The sequence below is a fragment of the Littorina saxatilis genome, linkage group LG7 (assembly GCF_037325665.1).
Source record: "Littorina saxatilis isolate snail1 linkage group LG7, US_GU_Lsax_2.0, whole genome shotgun sequence".
Classification (NCBI taxonomy): domain Eukaryota; kingdom Metazoa; phylum Mollusca; class Gastropoda; order Littorinimorpha; family Littorinidae; genus Littorina; species Littorina saxatilis.
In genome coordinates, this window is record NC_090251.1 from 45133240 (window position 1) to 45155036 (window position 21797).

At 44.9% G+C, this 21797-nt stretch overlaps 1 protein-coding gene across 1 annotated transcript; it reads left to right on the forward strand.

The window, feature by feature from the left end:
- Positions 1 to 16: 16 nt before the first annotated feature.
- On the forward strand, positions 17 to 21773 carry LOC138971579 (CCR4-NOT transcription complex subunit 11-like). The gene is made up of 12 exons (XM_070344338.1): positions 17 to 75; positions 1962 to 2067; positions 5078 to 5212; positions 5920 to 6048; positions 7477 to 7530; positions 8064 to 8179; positions 8782 to 8935; positions 9479 to 9685; positions 11753 to 11832; positions 12645 to 12714; positions 20149 to 20304; positions 20810 to 21773. The coding sequence occupies exons 1-12, from the start codon at positions 38 to 40 to the stop codon at positions 20951 to 20953; spliced, it is 1389 nt and encodes a 462-aa protein (XP_070200439.1). The 5' UTR covers positions 17 to 37; the 3' UTR covers positions 20954 to 21773.
- Positions 21774 to 21797: the final 24 nt, after the last annotated feature.

Below are 21797 nucleotides of genomic sequence, written 5' to 3' on the forward strand. Positions count from 1 at the left end.
TAGGAAAGTGTCATGTAGACGAGATTTGTAATTCAAGATGGCGCTCTCCATAAAGGAGTTAGCTTCTCTCCTATCGTAAGCAGTTGTTTTTTCAAGTTTGCTTGGTTCAAGTATTCGCAAGCTTGTATACTGGTTTCAAAACTGAATACTTGTTATCATCATGCATGAGTTTAGTACTGTGGTCTCATAACTATTAATAAATGGCATGATGAACTGGAAGTGGAAGCTCTCAAGTACATTGAATCTATAGACAGAACGGTACCCGAACAGTTTAATAATATTGTGATTGTGAAGAAGGTTGCATGACTTTGCGCCCCATGAAAACTCGCTCCTGGAAATTCGGTCTTTGACTATTTCATCCCTGACGAAGGGTGTACAATCAAAGAGAGTTTGCGTCGAAACCCCTCTTACAATCGGACCCCTTACTATTTTTTATACGCACTGGCTATACGCACTCGGAGTGTATACAAGACCTGACCACTGTATACACTCCGGCTTTAACTTCCGGTTGCGACGTGAATTTGCCATTTGACACCACTTTGCGTTAGGAATGCAGAGCAGTTAATTATAAGAGTACGAAGAAACGAAAACAAACTCAGGCCGCACAGCCTTTGCTGTGACGTAGATTACATTTTCACATTTTCGTCACTGAACCGCATCAACACTCGGAGCGTCATTCGATGCCATTTTGCGAAGGTACGCTTCACTTTCGATTCATGATATCAAAGTATGCTGGGAACAAACACACACACGAAACTGATGCTTCATGGCACTGAGTTTATTGTCGGAGTTTGGAACACACTTGGAGTGAGTATCGACCTAGAAATGGTTGTATACTATGTGAATGTACATTATTTGCCAACCCTCGACACTCCGAAAAAGAGATAGCGGAAGTCCATACGTCAGACTGATTTTTCATTGGCTACTTCCTAACGACTAGTTTGGGGGCATTTCATTGGCTACAGATTTGTAACAGAGCTTTTCATTGCTGGAGACTGGAGTGTATACAGATTCATCGATCCTGTATACACTCGGAGTGCGTATAGCTTTTGTCTTTTTTTATAACCTTGTTACATTTGATCAAGGCTTTTTTCACATTCGTTTTTTTGTTTTTATTGTTGAATGGATGATGCAGGGGAGTTCACTCTTGCTGTCATTCTCTTTTGTGTACCCAAGTTACGCAGAAGGGGTCTAAGTCAACGAAAAATGGGTGCATTCCCTTTAGGCATTTTTCCTGTATAAAGGGAATGCACCTAGTGTATTTCCTTTAGGAAAGTACGACACTGCTCAAGCGTGTTGCTTTCGTTGTGACATCCAAAATGCGGTTGACTATGGAAGGCGAAAAGGGTCAAATGATCGAGCAAAAGGATCGATCCTTTTCGCGTTTGGCCCTTTCCGCCCGACGCGCGGAAAGGGTCAAAGGATCGAGCAAAAGGATCGATCCTTTCGCGTTTGACCCTTTCCGCCCGACGCGCGGAAAGGGTCAAATGATCGAGTAAAAGGATCGTGCAAAAGGATCGATCCTTTTAGTTTTACACAATACTTTTGAATGAGCAGTTTCATCGCGCTGTTTCGGAAAATCATGGAACGGATTAGCACAAAGAACGAATCTAGAAAGTAAAGTAAGTAGATTATGTGTTCTGGTGCTGCGTGAAGGAGCATGAAATATCAAGAGAAATAAACAAAAACAAATTCTTGTTTTAGCGAGTACATTTAGGGGTGTGTAGTTAAAATTACTGTGTGAAAAGTGTTTGGCGCGAAGCGTTCGTCTGCAACAGATCTAGATGTGCCACTTTCAGCACATATACAGGAACGTGTACGGGTAACGTCATCAACCCTTTTGATAAAATATTGATCACAGTGAACAGCATACATGTAAATATGTGTGGAAACTACTTGTCACAGTCAGTCGGCTGTGTCTAGAGACAGAAGTGTACTAAACTCTAAAGTCTGTGTTGCAGGGTGCTGTCAGAAGAAGGAACCAAGACACAGACTTTTGAAGCTTTAGCATCCACCTTCCATGGCTACTTTGACAAAAAAGACTTCTTCAAAGTTGGCTCTTCAATTGTGAGTAGTACATCATGGATTCTCAGCTTGGGTATTTTTTTAATCTATCTTCTGCATAATTTGCGTTTTTTCAAGAGACTGGAAAAGCCAAGCTTAAAGGCACAATCTTTCTTGTGAAAACTGTTGAGCTCTCCATCTCAGATCTGGCCAGGCTATCCCATGAGATAAGATCATCCCTCCACTTGGTCACACACCAAAAATTAAAAAATCAACACCCTGACTGGTTGCCATGGTGAGTTTGAATTGTTTTACGAATGAATGTCTTACATTTTTACGAAACTAATTCATCAACGAATTTCAACTGTGCACAGAGAGTACTCAGGTTGTTATTTTTTTTTTTATATGTGACCAAGTGGAAGGATGGTCTTATCAAATGTAAAAGTAAAAAGCCTGATCAGATCTGAGAGTGAGACGGTAAGCTGAACTGTTTTCATAAAACGAATGAGCCAAAAAAGAAATCTCCTGTCGGAATATATGTCGCTTTTGAGTAATTAATATTTTCCTGAGAAGAATCAAAAAGAGCTGTCGGTCAAGCCTGTACATGCAGTTCTGATTACAAAAAAACTTGAACAAGTACTTGTAGTTGTTAGTCTTTTGTTAACGTTAGCGGAGAAGAGATCTATCCTTGCACTACAGCATTTTCATTCCTTAGCTCTGATGTTTTTGTTGAGGGTCTGATCACCCAGTGCAAACCTTTTTTATTTTTTTTTTTTTTTTTGGGGGGGGGGTGTTGTTACTCTGAAAAGGACATGGTGTTGAGCATGTCTGGTTTGAAATGAGACAGAGTCTTACTATGGCTTTTCTCATCTTTCTAAGAAGAAAAAGTGACAATGGCAGGTAAAAGGTTTTCATAAAGAACTGTACCTGCAATTACTTTTGCAACTAACTTTATATATGTGAACAGCTCAGATCATGGGTAATTTTAACACCTTCACATTTAAATGCTTATTTTATAGCCATCCATTGAATTGAGAAGAAAACAAAGCATACTAAACTGCTAAGCATGAATCAAACAATAAGAAAATAAAAAGAACCAACAGCATCGTTTTGTATGTGTGGGTAGTAAACACGTTTTATTTACAAAACACGGCGGAAAATGGCGACAAATTTGTTGCACAGCGACAGGTCACTTTCTTCAACCAAGGCCAGTACTTTCATACATGACAAAGGAAAGCAAATATGGCCTGAATAATAAAGTTATAGTGTTCCTTTGCGTGTCTGAGTGATAAACTGTTTTAACCAACTATCTTCTGAAACGTAATTGCACTCAGCAGATTTGTCTTCCGCTCATAACTTTCGTGTCACACGGTCTTTGCGACAAACAGATAGATCGCATTCTCGCAGAAAATCATTGACAACACAGACCAGTCATTTTTAGCATTGCATTTGGGAAGGGCTACTATTATAGTGTGTTTTAAGAAAGAAAAACATTACAGTATCGGCAGAACACGACCAAATGAGTTTTCGTGTCACAGCGTTATGGGCGTGAGATTGTGTTCTCACACTGTAGCAAAATCATTGACAACACAGACAAGTCAGTTTTAGCATAGACATTGGGAAAGGCTACTATTATAGTGTGTTTTAGGAAAGAAAAACATTATAGTATCAGCAGAACACGACCAAATCATGACAAATGAGTTTGCGTTTTGGGCGTTATGGGCGTTTTTTCACACTGCAGATCATATCTCAAAAACTACGGAGTGGATCTTTATGAAATTTGATATGGATATTTTTGACTGGATTTTCTCACAGAAAGTTTTTCCGTTTATTGATAGGACAGTTTGATGACGTCATATTTTACCGTTTGCCAAAAGGTCGAGGCAGCACTTTCACAGTTCCGGCTTTTCATCAATTTGATCGAATTTCTTATCACACAATCTCAGATCTAGGCCGGATTATGGGATTGCATTTCAGTTTGGTCACTTAAAGTTTTGTTATTGAAATGTTTGTTCGAAATATGTCATTTTTTCAAATTTTTAAAAACTAATATTTGAAACAAAAAATGTATATTGGTGTATTCCCTATTGCGTCCTGCATCTAAAACTATATAGTTTTGTTGTTTTGTATTGATAATTATGCTTAAAAATGAAGAAAACCGATAAATAACCACTATCTTTATTTATGAAAAAAGACACTTAAAAACAACTTCTATCTATTCCTTACCATTTTCTGATTCCAAATATATATAGTTTCATGGTGTTTGACGTTGAAAATAGGCTAAAACTTAACAAACTCGGATCGTGGAATGGAAATTATACTTCCAAGCTCCGTGCAGCTGACAACATGATAAAAACACGTCATTTCAAGTGTGGAACACGCTCATGACGTCATACTGAAAGGTGATGAATTGTGGCTTCACCTTGCGATATTTCATTTCAAACATGGTAACATTTTAAAAGGGGTTTCTTTCTCAGATTTCTGTTTGCCCTCTGTCTGTCTCTCTATGTCTCCGTCTGTCTGACTGATTCAATTAAATGTGTAATTACTTAGTTTTGCAAAAGTCAAACTAAGTAGGATATACCTAATTGATTCAGGTCTCTAAATTCTTTTTGTAAAATTGTGAGTTTTATTCAAAACAAATTTAATTGGTGTTTTAAACTCAATAATGGGGCATGCTGTGATGAGTAGAAGAATGTGTGCTTACGAGCAGAAAAAGCCCATCAAAGTCAAGAATCGTGTTTTTCTTGTTCTATTTTCACCTTGTAGCTTCATACAGACACTAAGCAACAGTGTAGTTCCACTTCCAGTGCAATATCTTGTACTTTAATTTTGACCATCTGTGTAACACTTTATTGACCCATGATCTGAGCTGTTCACATATGTAAGTAGTACTTTGGTGGTTTTTATTGTATTTCTTAAGATACATGTTTGGAATCCTAAAATAATTTGAACAGAAGTATGCACAAATGTTAGCTTTCTGAACACAAAGTCACAAACAGTTTCAAGTTACTTTTGATTATTTTGATGTATCTTTTTGGATCCAGTCAAACATATGTTTGGTTGATTGCAGGTGCTGCTTTTACAGAATCCAGATCTGCTGCCGTATCCTACACAAAAACTGGCAGCCATTTTCCTCTTGTATGAAATGTATCGCTCCGATCCGGTTTCAGCAAACCCCTTTGCTTCAGTGTTTGTGCACCTTCTGGTGAGACTTAAAGAATTTTAACCGTAATTTAGATACACTTTTAGTGGAGAATTGTTGTGTGTGTATGAGTCTATGACTGGCAGTGATGGCAGGGGTGTACCTTTAATGTTTTTTGACACACCGGCCCGTCAACTCAGCAAAGTTAACCATCACGTATCAAAAGCTACCGGTCGGACACAAAAAGTCATACAATTTGTCATACATTGTTGGATTTGGTGGGCAGCTGCTTGTCTGATGCAACGGGCAGCTGCTAGTGCTACTGGCAAGAAGGGGAGGTGCAGACCAAGAAAGGGGGAGAGGGGGGGGGGGAGTGGCTCGTGGTCACTGGGGTGAGTTGGTGGCAGTACTTCAGCAATTCCTTTTCAGGAGGGGGGGGGGGGGGGGGGGGGGTGTGGTCAGGAGGACAAAGTACTTTGACTGACCAATTTTGAGGTCACCAGCCGGGCCAGGGAACTTGAACTAGAGGCACGATTTCTATTCGCCTTCGGGCGGGCAGATTTTAAAGTACACCCTTGTGATGGGATATCATTGTGAACATGTTTTCATATGTAACTTTTTGACAACGAAACATGAGATATGTAGGTGGCTAGTTTCGATAACCATTTCGGGCATTGAACAGCTGCACCGCGAGAGTATTAAATACGTCGCTGATGAGTCTTTCTAATGCAAGAATGTTTTTTTTAATTTCACATGTTTTGCATCCATAGAACCCCCCGGCTGCTCTGGCGACAGAAAAGACGGACAAAAATCAGGTGGAGCTGCACTGGGCCATCACCCCCATCTCACCCTCTGAACGCTACTTCTTGTCGCAGCTCATCTCCAGTCCAACAAAAGAGGTAATTTGTGTGTGTACCTGTGTTTGTTTGAGTGTGTACCTGTGTTTGTTTGAATGTGCACTTGTGGGTGTGTGTGTGTGTTCATATGTGTGTTGGTTTGTGTGTCTCTTTGTGTTCATATGTGTGTTTCAAGGCTTCATCAGTTTATGGGATATTATTTTTATTGATAAGTTGTAAATGCACAAGGGAACTGTTGGTGGTGTAGCAATAGACACTTTTCAGAAATAAGTGTTGGGTTTGTATGAGTTGTGAAAGAGTGAATACTCTTGTTTTTTCAGGGACAAATACATTCACACATGCTCCTTTCCACGTTTTTCAAAATGGCTTGTGATTGGCCCCTTCAATGCTTGTCTCCATAAAAGCAAGGGTATTCACTCTTTCACAACCCATACAGAGTTGTTTTTTGACTCACATGCGAAGCAAAAGTGAGTCTATGTACTCACCCGAGTCGTCCGTCCGTCCGTCCGTCCGTCCGTCCGTCCGTTCGGAAAACTTTAACGTTGGATATTTCTTGGACACTATTCAGTCTATCAGTACCAAATTTGGCAAGATGGTGTATGATGACAAGGCCCCAAAAAACATACATAGCATCTTGACCTTGCTTCAAGGTCAAGGTCGCAGGGGCCATAAATGTTGCCTAAAAAACAGCTATTATTCACATTTTTCACATTTTCTCTGAAGTTTTTGAGATTCAATACCTCACCTATATATGATATATAGGGCAAAGTAAGCCCCATCTTTTGATACCAGTTTGGTTTACCTTGCTTCAAGGTCAAGGTCACAGGAGCTCTTCATAGTTGGATTGTATACATATTTTGAAGTGACCTTGACCCTGAACTATGGAAGATAACTGTTTCAAACTTAAAAATTATGTGGGGCACATGTTATGCTTTCATCATGAGACACATTTGGTCACATATGATCTAGGTCAAGGTCACTTTGACCCTTATGAAATGTGACCAAAATAAGGTAGTGAACCACTAAAAGTGACCATATCTCATGGTAGAAAGAGCCAATAAGCACCATTGTACTTCCTATGTCTTGAATTAACAGCTTTGTGTTGCATGACCTTGGATGACCTTGGGTCAAGGTCACATGTATTTTGGTAGGAAAAATGTGTAAAGCAGTTCTTAGTGTATGATGTCATTGCTAGGTTTAGTTATTTGACCTTGACCCTGAAGGTCAAGGTCATGTAAAGGTCAAGGTCAAGCATGTGAGTCGTATGGGCTTTGCCCTTCTTGTTAGGAATTAATGTATAAACTACTCTGCAAGGTAACTTTGTTTAGGCTTAACCAACACAACAACCTGCAATTAGAAGAGGATAACGGGAGTGTGTTTTTACATTAACATATTTACATGTATACATATGATTTATACACATGGTGTTTGGGTTAAAATATTATTTTCAGATTGTTTTCAATGTTCCAGCTTTTCAAGAAGACCTGTTCCCAGGTACTACAGATGGAAGTCAGCAATATGCAGGTACATGTAAAACATGTCTGTCTTCTTACTTAGGTTTATATTCCCTGCTCTTCCCATCTTGTAACATTACTTCAGTTTATTATTGTGGTGTATTTATGATTTGCTTTCAGTGTGTGTGTGTCCTCCGAAAGCGGCGTATGGCTGCCTAAATGGCGGGGTAAAAACGGTCATACACGTAAACCCCACTCGTGCAAAAAACACGAGTGTACGTGGGAGTTTCAGCCCATGAACGCAGAAAAAGAAGAAGAAGTGTGTGTGTGTGTTTGATTTTACATAATGCTTGGTTTCAGTGTGTGTGTATATGCATGACATCGTCTGTGTGTGTGTGTGTGTGTTTTTTTGTGTGTGTGTGATTGTCCGTGTGTGTGTGTGTGTGTTACTGTCCTTGTCTGTGATTTTAGGTAGGGAATGCTCAACATCTGAAGAAGACAAAGAAGGAGAAACTGGTTTTGAGTCCTAAACAACCCAAAACACAACTACTAAAAATGTAACAAAACTGTGAGTTGTAAAAAAGCTGCTGTCTGTTTGATCAGTCGTATGATGTGAGCGGACTACAACTGACTCTGGTGGAGAGACACTCTGAGATGCCGCACACCAGCCGCTCCGCCATGCCCTGCATTGTACCTGACCGCGACAATAAACCCACCAGGTAACACCAGCCTGCATACTCTGCTCATGTTGCGTAGGCAAAAACCGTTTGTTAGCGTGGTAGATGTGTCATGTACTTCTTTACTATTCTTGGCCAGTGTAACCTCCCTTTAAAGACCCACGAAATTAGGCCCAGGAGACTTTCCACCTTTACATTTTGCTTTCTTAAATTCTGTGTCCATAACGTTTGTAAATATACCCCCACTTGAGGATTCCTCCTTTTTGATGCCTAATTTTCTCATATTTTTTAAGTCTTGAAGAAGGTGGAGGGGGGGGGGGGGGGTCAACTGTTCTTAAAATTTAATAAGATTGCTTTGGTATTTACATGTGCTGATGACTTCCAATTTTCTTTTTTTTTCATGTTCTTGTGAACTCAGATCAGTTTTCTCTCAACCATGACATTTTTTCTGCAACATTATGTAAGGGTTGTAGTGTGTGAATTGTGCTGCTTTACTAACTCAGAAAGAACAAGCATTATTACCATGCTTTTGCTTTTGCAGCTACTTCTTTCTCGTACTGGTGATGTGTTTCAGCTTGATATGGCCCTTAGTGGTTGGCTGGGCGTTAAACAAACAAACAAACAAACAAACAAATGTGTTTCAGCTTTGAGCAGTTTGGGCGGCCTGACACGATCAACCCAGACATCCAGAGACAGACGGCAGAGGCTTTACTCATAGGATCCAAGTCTCCCCTGGAGTACAGTCTGCGGCCAGAATTCATCCGTCTAGCTCCGCCCATCCACATCGCTGAAGATGAGGTCAGAAGTGACGGATGTTGGTGCAAGTGTGTGTGCATGTTGGTAGAGCACTGGACTTGTGATCCTAGAGTCACGGGTTGTGATCCTAGAGTCACAGGTTGTGATCCTAGAGTCACGGGTTGTGATCCTAGAGTCACGGGTTGTGATCCTAGAGTCACGGGTTGTGATCCTAGAGTCACGGGTTGTGATCCTAGAGTCACGGGTTGTGATCCTAGAGTCACGGGTTCAAATCCAGGCAGGGACGGACACAGGTCAACTTTATGTGCAGACTCAGAGACGGTATCCATGTTCCACCGCTGTGGAGGTGGCTGATGACACCTAAACACGCACACGCCTGGGTAGTGCGACTCTTGTTGCTGCTAGATTTCTACTGGGAGGAAGCGACCCAAATTTCCCAGCAATGGGAAAATAAAGTAAATGAAAGGAAATTATTGTTGATGAGCAAAGGGATTTTCTGCTCTATGTTCAAGTTTGACATCGCCTGTGAACTTTTGATCAAAGCAATGTCTTATCCATTTTGTTGTTTTTTGTTTCTCCATGCAGATGGTGTGGATGGTGCCATCAGACAACGAGCACAAGATCACCTGGGACTCGGCCATGTGCGCCAACAGCTCGGCCAGCGCTGAAGTGCGACGGCTGCTGGTTAAGGCCACCAAGGGGGCACTGACCCCTGCCCAGTGCAACCAGATCTGCAGCCAGCTGAAAAGTGACCCCAAGCTTATCTATCATGTCGGCATCAGCCCTCAAAAGGTCAGTAGCATGAGGCAAGCTCAAGGAAGGTCACTCCAGTTACAAGCAAAACCTTGTAGGAAATCCAAGATCCAATTTGAGTCCAAAAACGTGGGTCTGGTTACGGGCAAGTTAGTCGTAGTAGCCCTATGCTAAGGTTAGTTGAAAAATAAGGATTATACAGTGATACTTGCTGTGCAAGGACACCCTCGGGACCAGCCAAACGTGCCCTTACATTGCAGGTGGCCTCTAGCAGCAGGCATACTTTGGTCTAGATAGTAGACAAAGGGACAACAGAAGGTGTCCCTTATTGGAGGGTGTCCTATCATTGGAACAGACTGACATTGACATTGCAGGTACCATTGTAAACATGTGGGGTTGACATTGACAGCAGATCAACAGATTTTTGTTTTAATTTGCAACTCTATATGGCTAGCTTGAAGGAGTGTATGTGTGTCTATGTAATGGTTACTCTGTCTGTGTGTGTGTGTGTGTGTGTGTGTGTGTGTGTGTGTGTGTGTGTCTCTCTCTCTCTCTCTCTCCTTGCTCATTCACCTCTGTGCCTGTCTCACTATCTGTGATCGAATATGTACCTGTCTACGCAAACCTGTGTACATGTGTCTGTGTGTGAGCTTGTGATGATGGTTACAGATTAGGGTTACTGTTAATACAGTGGAACCCCCCTTTTAAGACCGCCAAAAATCTGAGAAAATCAGGTCTTAAAAAGGAGGGAGTCTTAAAATGGGGGTACATTTACAGAGGTTATGAACAGAGAGTCTGAGGATACAGGGTCTTAAAGAGGGGGGGGGGGGGGGGCTTAAAAGGGGCAGACCTGCCTACCCTTACAATTTGGGCGTAATTTACTACGATTTTTATTCCAAACTACGCCACTACGCTTTCCGCGATGGAAATACAATTTTTTAGAAACCGATAGTACGATTTTTCGCATGAGACATTGGAGAGTCTGCTCCTCCTGAAATCAAGATCAGGAACCTTCAGCACCAGGCAGTACAGCCAAGCAGAACTTGGCAGATTTAATTAAGTCATGCTATGGGCGGGGATGTAGCTCAGTCGGTAGCGCGCTGGATTTGTATCCAGTTGGCCGCTGTCAGCGTGAGTTCATCCCCACGTTCGGCGAGAGATTTATTTCTCAGAGTCAACTTTGTGTGCAGACTCTCCTCGGTGTCCGAACACCCCCGTGTGTACACGCAAGCACAAGACCAAGTGCGCACGAAAAAGATCCTGTAATCCATGTCAGAGTTCGATGGGTTATACAAACACGAAAATACCCAGCATGCCCCCTCCGAAAACGGCGTATGGCTGCCTAAATGGCGGGGTAAAAAACGGTAATACACGTAAAATTCCACTCGTGCAAAAAACACGAGTGTACATGGGAGTTTCAGCCCACGAACGCAGAAGAAGAAGAAGAAGAAGTCATGCTATTACAAGTCTTTGAAAAAGCCCTCTACCTCCAAATAAACTCTATGCTCATTCAGCAAACTCTTGATTACACTAATGGTGGAGCGCTGGTTATGTGCGAGGCTGATTTCTCGAGATGTGTGACCACATGACATATTTTGCTTTCGTCATCCTAGATCGTTTCAATCAGTGTAGTTTCCCAGTGCTGTGTTCTAGGGTCGTTTTGATTGACTTCACAATTTGAGAAAATCAATGACATTTTATTTGTGCGAAGCAACTGAATATGAACAGAAAGTGTGCAGAAGAATGTTTGTGTCCTGCAAGACTTTATGAACAACTATTTCTCCGTTGGGAGAAAAATGAGGATGTCTACAGGCAAGGTAATGTCATATTCTTTATTTTGGGTTCTCCTTTTAGTCACACCCATCGATGGCTGTTACTTTTGGCAACGAAAAACTACTCTTTCTACCACCAGATTACTCTTTTTGGCTGGGCTCATTACTCCTTGTAATTTTTGGGGTAGGCAGGTCTGAAGGGGGGTTCCACCGTAGTTACCATTGTGAAAAGATATATACAGTGATGCTGTGTATCAAGGCACCTGACTAGAAACAGTTTCTATGCAGTTTATAATGATGTATTTATCCTGATATTTGCTTTTATTGATTGCAGTTGCCAGATCTAGTGGAAAACAACCCTCTTGTTGCCATAGAGGCCCTGTTGAATCTGATGTCTTCAAATCAAATAACGGAGTAAGTATTAAAGTCTTGGTTCAGATTGTTTGAAATGCTTAAGTCAGTGTAATAGCAACCAATGCAGCTGATATTATATGGTGGTGGTCTTTCATGTTGTCAATTTAAAAAAAAAATGTGTCCATGTCTTCAAATCAGAGGCAGTGTTCAGTTGTTCGTTCAGATTAAAATGTTCATTTTAACTGCAATCTGTGCAGTTGATGTTGTTTGGTGATATCACCTGAATGTTGAATTGCTCTTTTTCCTCTTGTTCATGTTGAAAAATCTTGGGTCATACTGTTTGAAATGCTTGCCATAATTGCGATCTTTGTTTGTTCGTTCATGGGCTGAAACTCCCACGGCTTTTACGTGTATGACCGTTTTTACCCCGCCATTTAGGCAGCCATACGCCGATTTCGGAGGAAGCATGCTGGGTATTTTTGTGTTTCTATAAACCACCAAACTCTGACATGGATTACAGGATCTTTTTCGTGCGCACTTGGTCTTGTGCTTGTGTGTACACACGGGGGTGTTCGGACACCGAGGAGAGTCTGCACACAAAGTTGACTCTGAGAAATAAATCTCTCGCCGAACGTGGGGACGAACTCACGCTGACAGCGGCCAACTGGATACAAATACAGCGCGCTACCGACTGAGCTACATCCCCGCCATTGCGATCTTGAAATGCTTGCCATAATTGCGATCTGTGCAGTATATCTTCTTTAGTGGTCTCACTTGAATTACTCGTTTCCTTCTTTCACGTTGTTGGTTTGAAGCATGTTTTTGTGTTGGGGTGCGCCAGACTACCATTTTTTGTTTTTTGTTTATTTCAGGTATTTTCAAGTACTGGTTAACATGGAGATGTCTCTTCATTCCATGGAAGTCGTCAACAGATTAACCACGGTGGGTTGAACAATAGAGGGAGTGGAAATGGGTTATATTTTTCTCTTTACATTTGGATGCTCATGTGCTTCTGGGCAGATGGGGTACACACACGCCAACTACCACAATACAGTGAAACTTTGGTTGCTCATACCCATTCCTGATCGTTTGCGTTACTGACGTGCTGTACATTTCTCTGTGTGAACGTGCAGTCTTCTTACCTGACTGATAGAGAATCCAGAAACAAGAATGGTAGGTTATTGGAACGTTTAATTTATGACAAAACATAACATTACATTTACTGTACTTCAACCCAGTGGTCTTTTATTGTTTTAAGTGGACAGACAGAAAAACACTTATGATACAGATAATGAACTTATCTCAAAATTGTCCAAGGACATCGCTGGCAAGGCAATCAATTTTGTCATAAATTTAACATTCCAATAACCTACCAGTCTTGTTTTTTGATTCTGAACAGACGATTTTCGGAAATAACTCTTGGTTTCTATGGGTGGTGGGAGAGTGACCTTTTCTTGCAAAACCTCGTACAAATATTGGAGGGGGCCAATCACTAGCGAGGGGTGTGAAGGAAACGCATGGCTGTTCATCTTATTTGGAATGTTAGCAGTCGGTCTGTTTTGGGATTTCTTACCTGACGGATAGTGTTTTAAAAGGACAATATTGCATTTACAGCAAGTGGATCTGGTTTTGGGATTTCTTACCTGACGGATAGTGTTTTATAAGGACAATATTGCATTTACAGCAAGTGGATCTGGTTTTGGGATTTCTTACCTGACGGATAGTGTTTTAAAAGGACAATATTGCATTTACAGCAAGTGGATCTGGTTTTGGGATTTCTTACCTGACGGATAGTGTTTTAAAAGGACAATATTGCATTTACAGCAAGTGGATCTGGTTTTGGGATTTCTTACCTGACGGATAGTGTTTTAAAAGGACAATATTGCATTTACAGCAAGTGGATCTGGTTTTGGGATTTCTTACCTGACGGATAGTGTTTTAAAAGGACATTAAATTACATATTCTTACTCCGAGTCACATATTAGCATTGACGCAGTCGAGATGCTAGGTAGACTGAAAAACGCTATCCCGTCTATAGTATAAGGGAAGCAACCCAAGCAAAAAAGTAGCAAGCTTGCTACCCTGGGTTGCCTCCCGTAGCGTGCATCACGCCACAGATCTCGTACCCGATACGAGACACCCTCATTCGACATCTTTCAGCCAGAGAGACAGGTCGTGCTTGATTTCGCTCCTAGGCCGGTTTTGCTGTCTGCTTGACACCTACCGGCCTCGGCTCCCCGTCTGCTCATAGCTGTTTCTAGCGGTGAGATTGTTCCTTTTTGTTGTTGTTTGCATTGTTCATTCTGCTGAGAATTTTTCCGTCCGCGGACTTACGAATTTTGCTCAGTAGTTTGTTGCTGTGGCCGCCATTTTGGTCGCCATTTTTCGCTTACACGTGGTGTTTTTTGCTGGTTAGTTTGGGTCCGTGCTACGGACTTTGAGCGTTTACCAGTAGCATTGGTAGCTGCTTGTAGCTGGTACGTTAGTGCTAGTTTATTCTGCTGAAGTTTTACGTCCTAGAGACTTGTGTATTTTTAGTAGTTTGTTTTTCTCGTGTGACAGCATGTCTGATAGTGAGAAAAGCGAGCGGCTAAGGCCGAGGTTAGGGGCAAAGGCCCTGTTAAACCTAAGTCCTCGGCTTCCACCTCGGTTCACGTTTCTGACCCGAAGACTAACTTCGTTTTTCCTGTGCCTATTTAGGCTCCGGAGGAAACTTCGTCTGGCTCGCGGGCGGCGGGTGTGGCCGCTACCACGGCCGTTTCTACCCCTGTACCTGCGCCGGAGGCTGGCGCTCTTGTTGCTAGCCTTTTGTCTTCTTTGATTCCAGAAATTCGGACGCTCGTTCGTACAGCAATGTCGCGGACGGACCCTGTTTCCAGCTCTGCCTCCCTCCCGGGGGTGTGCGACCCTCGGTCGTTGGCTTCCTTTGTTCCTGATCACCTGTCCAGCCTGCTGGCTTCTGTGATGGCTCTGGAGTCCGTGCACAGGGAGGCGTTTCTCTTCTCGGCCGGCGCTCGGTGGCTTCCGCTTGCGGGAGTGCACCTGAGCAGGTCCCTTTGGGGGATACGGTCGACACAAGGTATGTGCTCGCAGCAGCCGTCCGCGGCAGCTGCACTTCCGGTTCCCGGAAGTAGTGGTTCACTGGTTGCGGACAGACCATGGTCCCCTCCGGTTCGAGCTGCGCTTTACGTAAGCAGTCGTTCGCGGCAGCTTCCTTCCGGCTCCGGCCGGAAGTGGTGGTTCACTGGTTGCGGACAGACCATGGTCCCCTCCGGTTCGAGCTGCTCTTTACGTAAGCAGTCGTTCGCGGCAGCTTCCTTCCGGCTCCGGCCGGAAGTGGTGGTTCACTGGTTGCGGACAGACCATGGTCCCATCCGGTTCGAGCTGCGCTTTACGTAAGCAGCCGTTCGCGGCAGCTTCGCTTCCGGCTCCGGCCGGAAGTGTTGGTTCACTGGTTTGCGGACAGCCCATGGTCCCTTCCGGTTCGAGCCTTGCCCTGCTACAGCAGCCGTTTCCGGCAGCTGCTCTTCCTGCCTGGGCAGGAAATGTAGGTCAAACGGGTCGTGCACAGTCATCTGTCACTTCCGGTTCCGGCCTAGGGCTTCCGGGTTGTGGCTTGCAGGCTCCTCAGCACCAGCTATGGCATAGTTCTGCTGTTGCGTCTGCACTCCCTGCTCCTCCCGGCTTTTCCGGTTCGGTTCCCGCTGCTTCCGTTGTGTCGCCGGTGAATTTCGAATACGGTGGTTCTCCTGGGCATACGGGCTTTTTGCCTCTGTTGGGACAGCAGCAGCCACCCACTTCGGTGGTGGCCGCTAGCTCCTCTCTTCAGCTGCCTTCGGTTGTTGGTGACTCTCATCTTCCTCTTAGTCAGGGGTGCGAGTTTCATCGATGGCCAACAGGATGGGCGTTCGGCTTACGGCCTTCCCTCGCAGCGTCATTTGTCGGGTTCTTTTGGCTATGAGCCGTCCCCTTCAGGTGGCGTTTCGGACTTCGGGTCCGTGTGCGAGGAGCAGCTGCCTTCGGCGGCTCTGGCCAGCTTCCGAATTTACGTCAGCAGTCGTTCGCGGCAGCCGCTTCCAGCTCCGGCCGGAAGTAGAGGTTCTCTTACTAGTGCACAGACTACTGTCACGTCTGGTTCGAGCCTTGTCCTATGACAGCGGTCGCCCGCGACAGCTGTTCTTCCGGTTCCGACCGGAAGTGTAGGTTCACTGGTTAGTGCACAGGCTACTGTCACGTCCGGTTCGAGCCTTGCCTTACGTCGGCAGTCGTACGCGACAGCGGCACTTCCGGTTCACGGAAGTAGTGCCTCGTTGGAAGGTGGACAAATAATGATCCCATCCTGCTTGAGCTGCGCTATACGTAAGCAGTCGTTCGCGACAGCTTCTCTTCCGGCTCCGGCTGGAAATGTTAGTTCATCGGTGTGTGGGCAGCCCATGGCCCTTTCCGGTTTGAGCTTTGCCCTTTGCACGGCAGCCATTTCCGGCAGCTTCGCTTCCGGCCTTGGCAGGAGGGTAGGTCAAGCGGGTAGTGCACAGGTTACTGTCACTTCCGGTTCTGGCCTACGGCCTACCTTTGGGTTCCGAGCTTCAGCTCGTAGGTGGCTCAGCACCAGCTTTGGCATAGCGCTGCTGTTGCTGCCGCACTTCCGGCTCCTCCCGGATTTTCTCGGTTCAGTTCCCGCTGCTTCCGTTTGGTCGCCGGTGAATTTCGAACAAGGCTTGCCCTATGGGCATACAGGCTTCTTGCCTCTGTTGGGACAGCAGCATCCACACACTCCGGTGGTGGCCGCTAGCTCCTCTCTCCCACTTTCCTTGGTTTTTGATTCCTCTCATCCTCCCCTCAGTTAGGGAATGAGCACAATCGATTGCCAACAGGAAGGACTTCGGTTGGCAAAGAGGAAGCAGCTACTTCTGGTTTGAAGAATCGCCCTTTGTAGCTTTTCGCCTTTTTGCCTTTTCGCCGAGCCCCCCTCTTCGACAGGGGGTGGCCTCCGGCGTCGGTTTCGTTGCTGGTTCCTCAGGGTTCAGCTTCGGAGCCGGCGTCGGAATGCCTTGCCGCTCCTGCGCAGGCTTCCTCCTTCGTGCCCTTAGCGGACCAGAGGAAGTTGCCTTGGCCAGGGTCGTCTCGTAGCCGCCTGTTGGCCTTTCCCCGTCCGCGTGCACCGTTTCCGGTCACGCCGGATCTTCTTTCGCTTCTTACGAAGCCGTTGAGGAAGGATTCGGTTCTGCCGCTCTATGGGCAGAATCTCCTATTCTCTGAGGAAGGGGGCTGACAACTTTTGGAACTCAGTTCCATTGCCGAGACTCTCCTGCGGGCGCTTTCTCGCGCTCTGACAGATTCCTTGGCGCCCTTTCCCCTTAGTAAAGGGCAGGACGCGGAGGAAGTGTCTCACTCCTCTCCACACTTACAAGGGTGAACGAGGCACAGATGAGGCTGTCCTCTCTGCACTATTTCCATGCGGTCTCGTGCGGAAGGGACTTGTTTCTTGCCCACTCCCGGTTTTCTGAGGAGTCGACAAGGAACATTCTCAGTTCGTCATCCTTGGTGGACGGTCTCTCTCCGGCAGCCTGGCCTCTCATGCCAGAAGCAGGGGATTGAGACCAGCAGAGAACAGCGGTTCCCTTCTTTTGAGCTTCAATTTGAAAGCAGCAAAAGCAGGCCGCTCCTAAGCAGGCTATACCTAAGCGGACTCAGCCTAAGCGGCCTACGTCCTCAGCTCAGGTGAGATTGTTTCTTTCACAGCCGTCATAGGTACGCTGGGTTTTTGAAACAACAGTCGGCCTTAGGGCTTCGGGGTTTTAGCCTCGGCGGGAGCAACAGCCATTTCATCCGTTGGAGGTGGTGGTTGTTGCTTTCCTTGTGCTTGTGGCTTCGGGCTTCGACATTCTTTCTCTTTCCCAGCGTATGGGTGCTGAGAGGTCGATTTCCGTTTAAAAGGGGGTTTCTGCCTTTGGGCTTCCCCGTTTTCTCTTGCCACGAGCTTCTGGACTCGGTCCAGGTTTGTCTTTCGCCGAGTCTGACTTTGTCTTTCTCTAGCGATCAGACGCGTTCTGGTGTTTCGTCCAAACTTAAGGTTCACTTGAGTTGGCCTCGGAGGTAACATTCAGATTTTCCTGAGGGTGCATTGTCTGGGCATTGCATGTTTGAGAAGTCATTCTTGGCTTGTCACTTTTTCTCAGGTTTTTTTGGCTACTCCTCCCCTTTTTGGGCAGAGGTCTAGCTAATGTTCCAGTTTTCTCGGTGCTGGCCTCTAGGCCAGCATCTTTTTCGGCGGCCGAAACTTTTGGTTTCTTACTGTGCCTGTGTACTTTGAGTACTTTGGTGCAATGGCCGGCCTACGGGCAGCAAGGCTCTCGGCCTTAGCCTGTGTTATAGTTTCCTGCCTGTCGTGTTGCGACTTTGGCAATTGGTTCTTGTGACTGCGGATTTCGTCTCTTCCTCTTCTCCATCATGCTTGCATGATGTGAGTTGGGACGATTTCTGCTGGGTTGGGCTTCCGGCCTGGTCACCCCTTTTTCACTTGCAACTATGACTATTACTGAGAACTCTGGTCTCGGGAGGCTGACGGCTGGTTCGCTTCACGGTTTTCCGTCTTTCTTACCAGCTTCGTCCTTTCTGTTTCGGGTTTTTTGATTCATTTTCAATTACCTACAAGCAGTCTGCTCTGCGATCACGCTGGCTTTTGTCATTTTGTTTCCGGTCTCCGGTCACATTAGGATTTGGCCACTGCGGGTCCGCATTTGCGGTGCTTATGCACTACCTTAGGTCGCTTCGTCCCCTTTTTTACCCCTCTCTCTGCTTTCGCAGGGATGGGCAGGGGACGACCGGTGACCGTCTCCCTTGAGTTTTGCTCATTGAGTTGGACCCTGGTACTTGATACTCAGGCGTCTCTCTCTTTCCGGTTTGGAGTTTGGTCACTCTTCCGGAGCTGACTGTTCTCTCAACGGCCTTTTGGGCCTCACTCCATCCCAAAGTTTTCTTACTTTGGCATGGTTGCCTTATGGTCTCCGTGAGGGTCGGTCCTTTTCAGGGCTTAGCCGGCAACCTTACGCACGGATCTTTTCCAGGCCATTAGCATTTCCTTCCATTTAAGGGGGGGGGGGGGCAGCTTGTCCTTCCCTCTACTTGGTCGGGTTTATCCAAGACTGGGGTCCTTTTCCGGACTGTTTTACGGTTCAGAAGATTGGAAGAAGTGCTGGGCACAGCTTACTGGCTCTCTGAGGTCGTCTTTCGCATTTCTTGCCTGAGAGACATCTCGGCTGTCAATCAGGGTGGTTCTCGGTCCGTTTCTGTCCTTTGGCAGTGGGCCAGTTCCTGGCAAGGGTTTAGAGTGAGTCAGTGGTTGCTTTCTCACGGGATCCTTTCCTGACTTTTGGCAGTGGGCCAGTTTCTTGGCAAGGGATTTTCTTGCCCTCCGCCTTGTCATAGCTTATGCTATCTTTCCCTCGGCTCGGCCCGAGCTCATTTCCAGGGCCTGGGCCTCCTCCTTGGCCTTTTTGGCCTATGGGGTTTGGATGATGTCCTGCGCACAGCTTCTGGCGCTAGGATTTTGTCTTATCAGGTTCTGCAGACATTGCTGCCCTCTGTCAGGATGGGTCTCGGCCTATTCCTTCCTTGGCGGCAGCTGGCTTTTGTCTCTCCAGAACTTTAGAGTGAGTTTGAACTTTTTGATCTTACCCACCACCTTGTTGGAGTTATCTGCTAATATGTGACTCGGAGTAAGAATATGTAATTTAATCGAAAATTTTTAATTAAATTTTCATTTGATTAATATACTTACCCGAGTCACATAGGTAATTCCCTCCCACCTTCCCCGCTTTTAGTTTCTTTGTATTCTAGAAGTCGAATGAGGGTGTCTCGTATCGGGTACGAGATCTGTGGCGTGATGCACGCTACGGGAGGCAACCCAGGGTAGCAAGCTTGCTACTTTTTTGCTTGGGTTGCTTCCCTTATACTATAGACGGGATAGCGTTTTTCAGTCTACCTAGCATCTCGACTGCGTCAATGCTAATATGTGACTCGGGTAAGTATATTAATCAAATGAAAATTTAATTAAAAATTTTCGAATCTTGCATTTACAGCAAGTGGATCTGGTTTTGGGATTTCTTACCTGACGGATAGTGTTTTATAAGGACAATATTGCATTTACAGCAAGTGGATCTGGTTTTGGGATTTCTTACCTGACGGATAGTGTTTTAAAAGGACAATATTGCATTTACAGCAAGTGGATCTGGTTTTGGGATTTCTGGTTTTGGGATTTCTTACCTGACGGATAGTGTTTTAAAAGGACAATATTGCATTTACAGCAAGTGGATCTGGTTTTGGGATTTCTTACCTGACGGATAGTGTTTTATAAGGACAATATTGCATTTACAGCAAGTGGATCTGCCCTCGGAGTTCATCCACCTGTACATATCCAACTGTATATCTACCTGTGAAACCATCAAGGACCGCTACATGCAGAACCGACTGGTGCGACTGGTCTGTGTCTTCCTCCAGTCTCTCATCAGGAACAAAACCATCGACGTTCGAGTGAGTTATGGCTGGTGTTTTGCTGGTTTGCGATCTTCCTCTGTGTGTGTGTGTGTGTGTGTGTGTATGCATGTGTGGTTTTACATGCTTGCTTTCAGTGTTTGTGTGTGTGTGTCAGTGTGATTTTACATGCTTGCTTTCAGTGTTTGTGTGTGTGTGTCAGTGTGATTTTACATGCTTGCTTTCAGTGTGTTTGTGTGTGTGTGTGTGCGCGCGAGACCAACAATACAGTTTTCTTCATTGCAGTGGCTCATTGAAAAGGATTTATTCATCAGTGGCTCATTAAAACTGTTCCTCACGGTTGGTCATGAAAAAGTGTTGTACTACATGCTTTTTGTGAGAATGGCTTCATTCCTCTCAGATCTATAAAAATTATCCTAGAAAAAAACTGACCAATCCAGTACAAGAATTTAATTGTGTGCAGAATGAGAGTTACATAACACAATGTTGATTTACATGCTTTAAGAGGAAAATAATTGAAAATGTTGTCATTTTGTGTGTGCAGGATATATTTATTGAGGTGCAAGCCTTCTGCATCGAGTTCAGCCGCATCCGGGAAGCGGCAGGTTTGTTCAGACTACTCAAGTCACTGGACAGTGATGCTCCCCCCGCACCAGGTCAAACCCAAGGTCCCGGTGCAACCAGATGATCGTGACCTCAGTGCTGCTACTTACTGCTAGTCTAAGAAACATCGAGATCATCGTCAGTTTGAACAAGAACAACAGAATTTGATGTCTCTTCAAACGCTGCATAGAAACATATTGCTGTACAGTTTTTGAAGAGAACGGGTTAAAATCGTCACTGATGTATGAGCTCTGGTGTTAAGTGAAAATCATCTTCTTCATGTGTAATTAAATCATTGGACTTGAAAGTATGAATGAGATGTTCTTAGCCAAAATGGTTGACTTAAGGTGATTCTCTTTTCTAAAAGTTGTAATGAAACAATCTATATATATATACGACTTGTGTCTGTGTGTGTGTGTGTGTGTGTCCGCGATGCACGCCCAAGGTTCTCGATGGATCTGTTTCAAATTTGGTGGGCATATTCAGGTAGACCCCGGACACAACCTGCTCGATGAGATATTTCAACACATGCTGCTCTCAGCGCTGTGCGCTGAACTGATTTTGGTTTTTCTCTGGATCCATTCCCAGTAACTCTTCCTTATCTTCTCCAGTGTTTTCAGCGTTTATCTCCCTTCCTTCGTGTGGTGTCAATCCATATTCCCGTTTCTATTTTTAGAAGGTCACTGTCGACAACGCTCAATCCATATTCCCGTTATACTATTTTTAGAAGGTCACTGTCCCGGCGAAGCCGGGTATTACTCTTCTCCAGTGTTTTGCGCGTTTATCTCCCTTCCTTTGTGCGGTGCGCCGGCAAATTCGGCTCGACTTCTTCCCGGCGAAGCGGGTATTCATCTAGTGAATGATGAATGTATTGCTTAAGAATAAAAGCGAGAGGTTTAAGAATACAGGCAGCAGGTTTGTTCTGATTA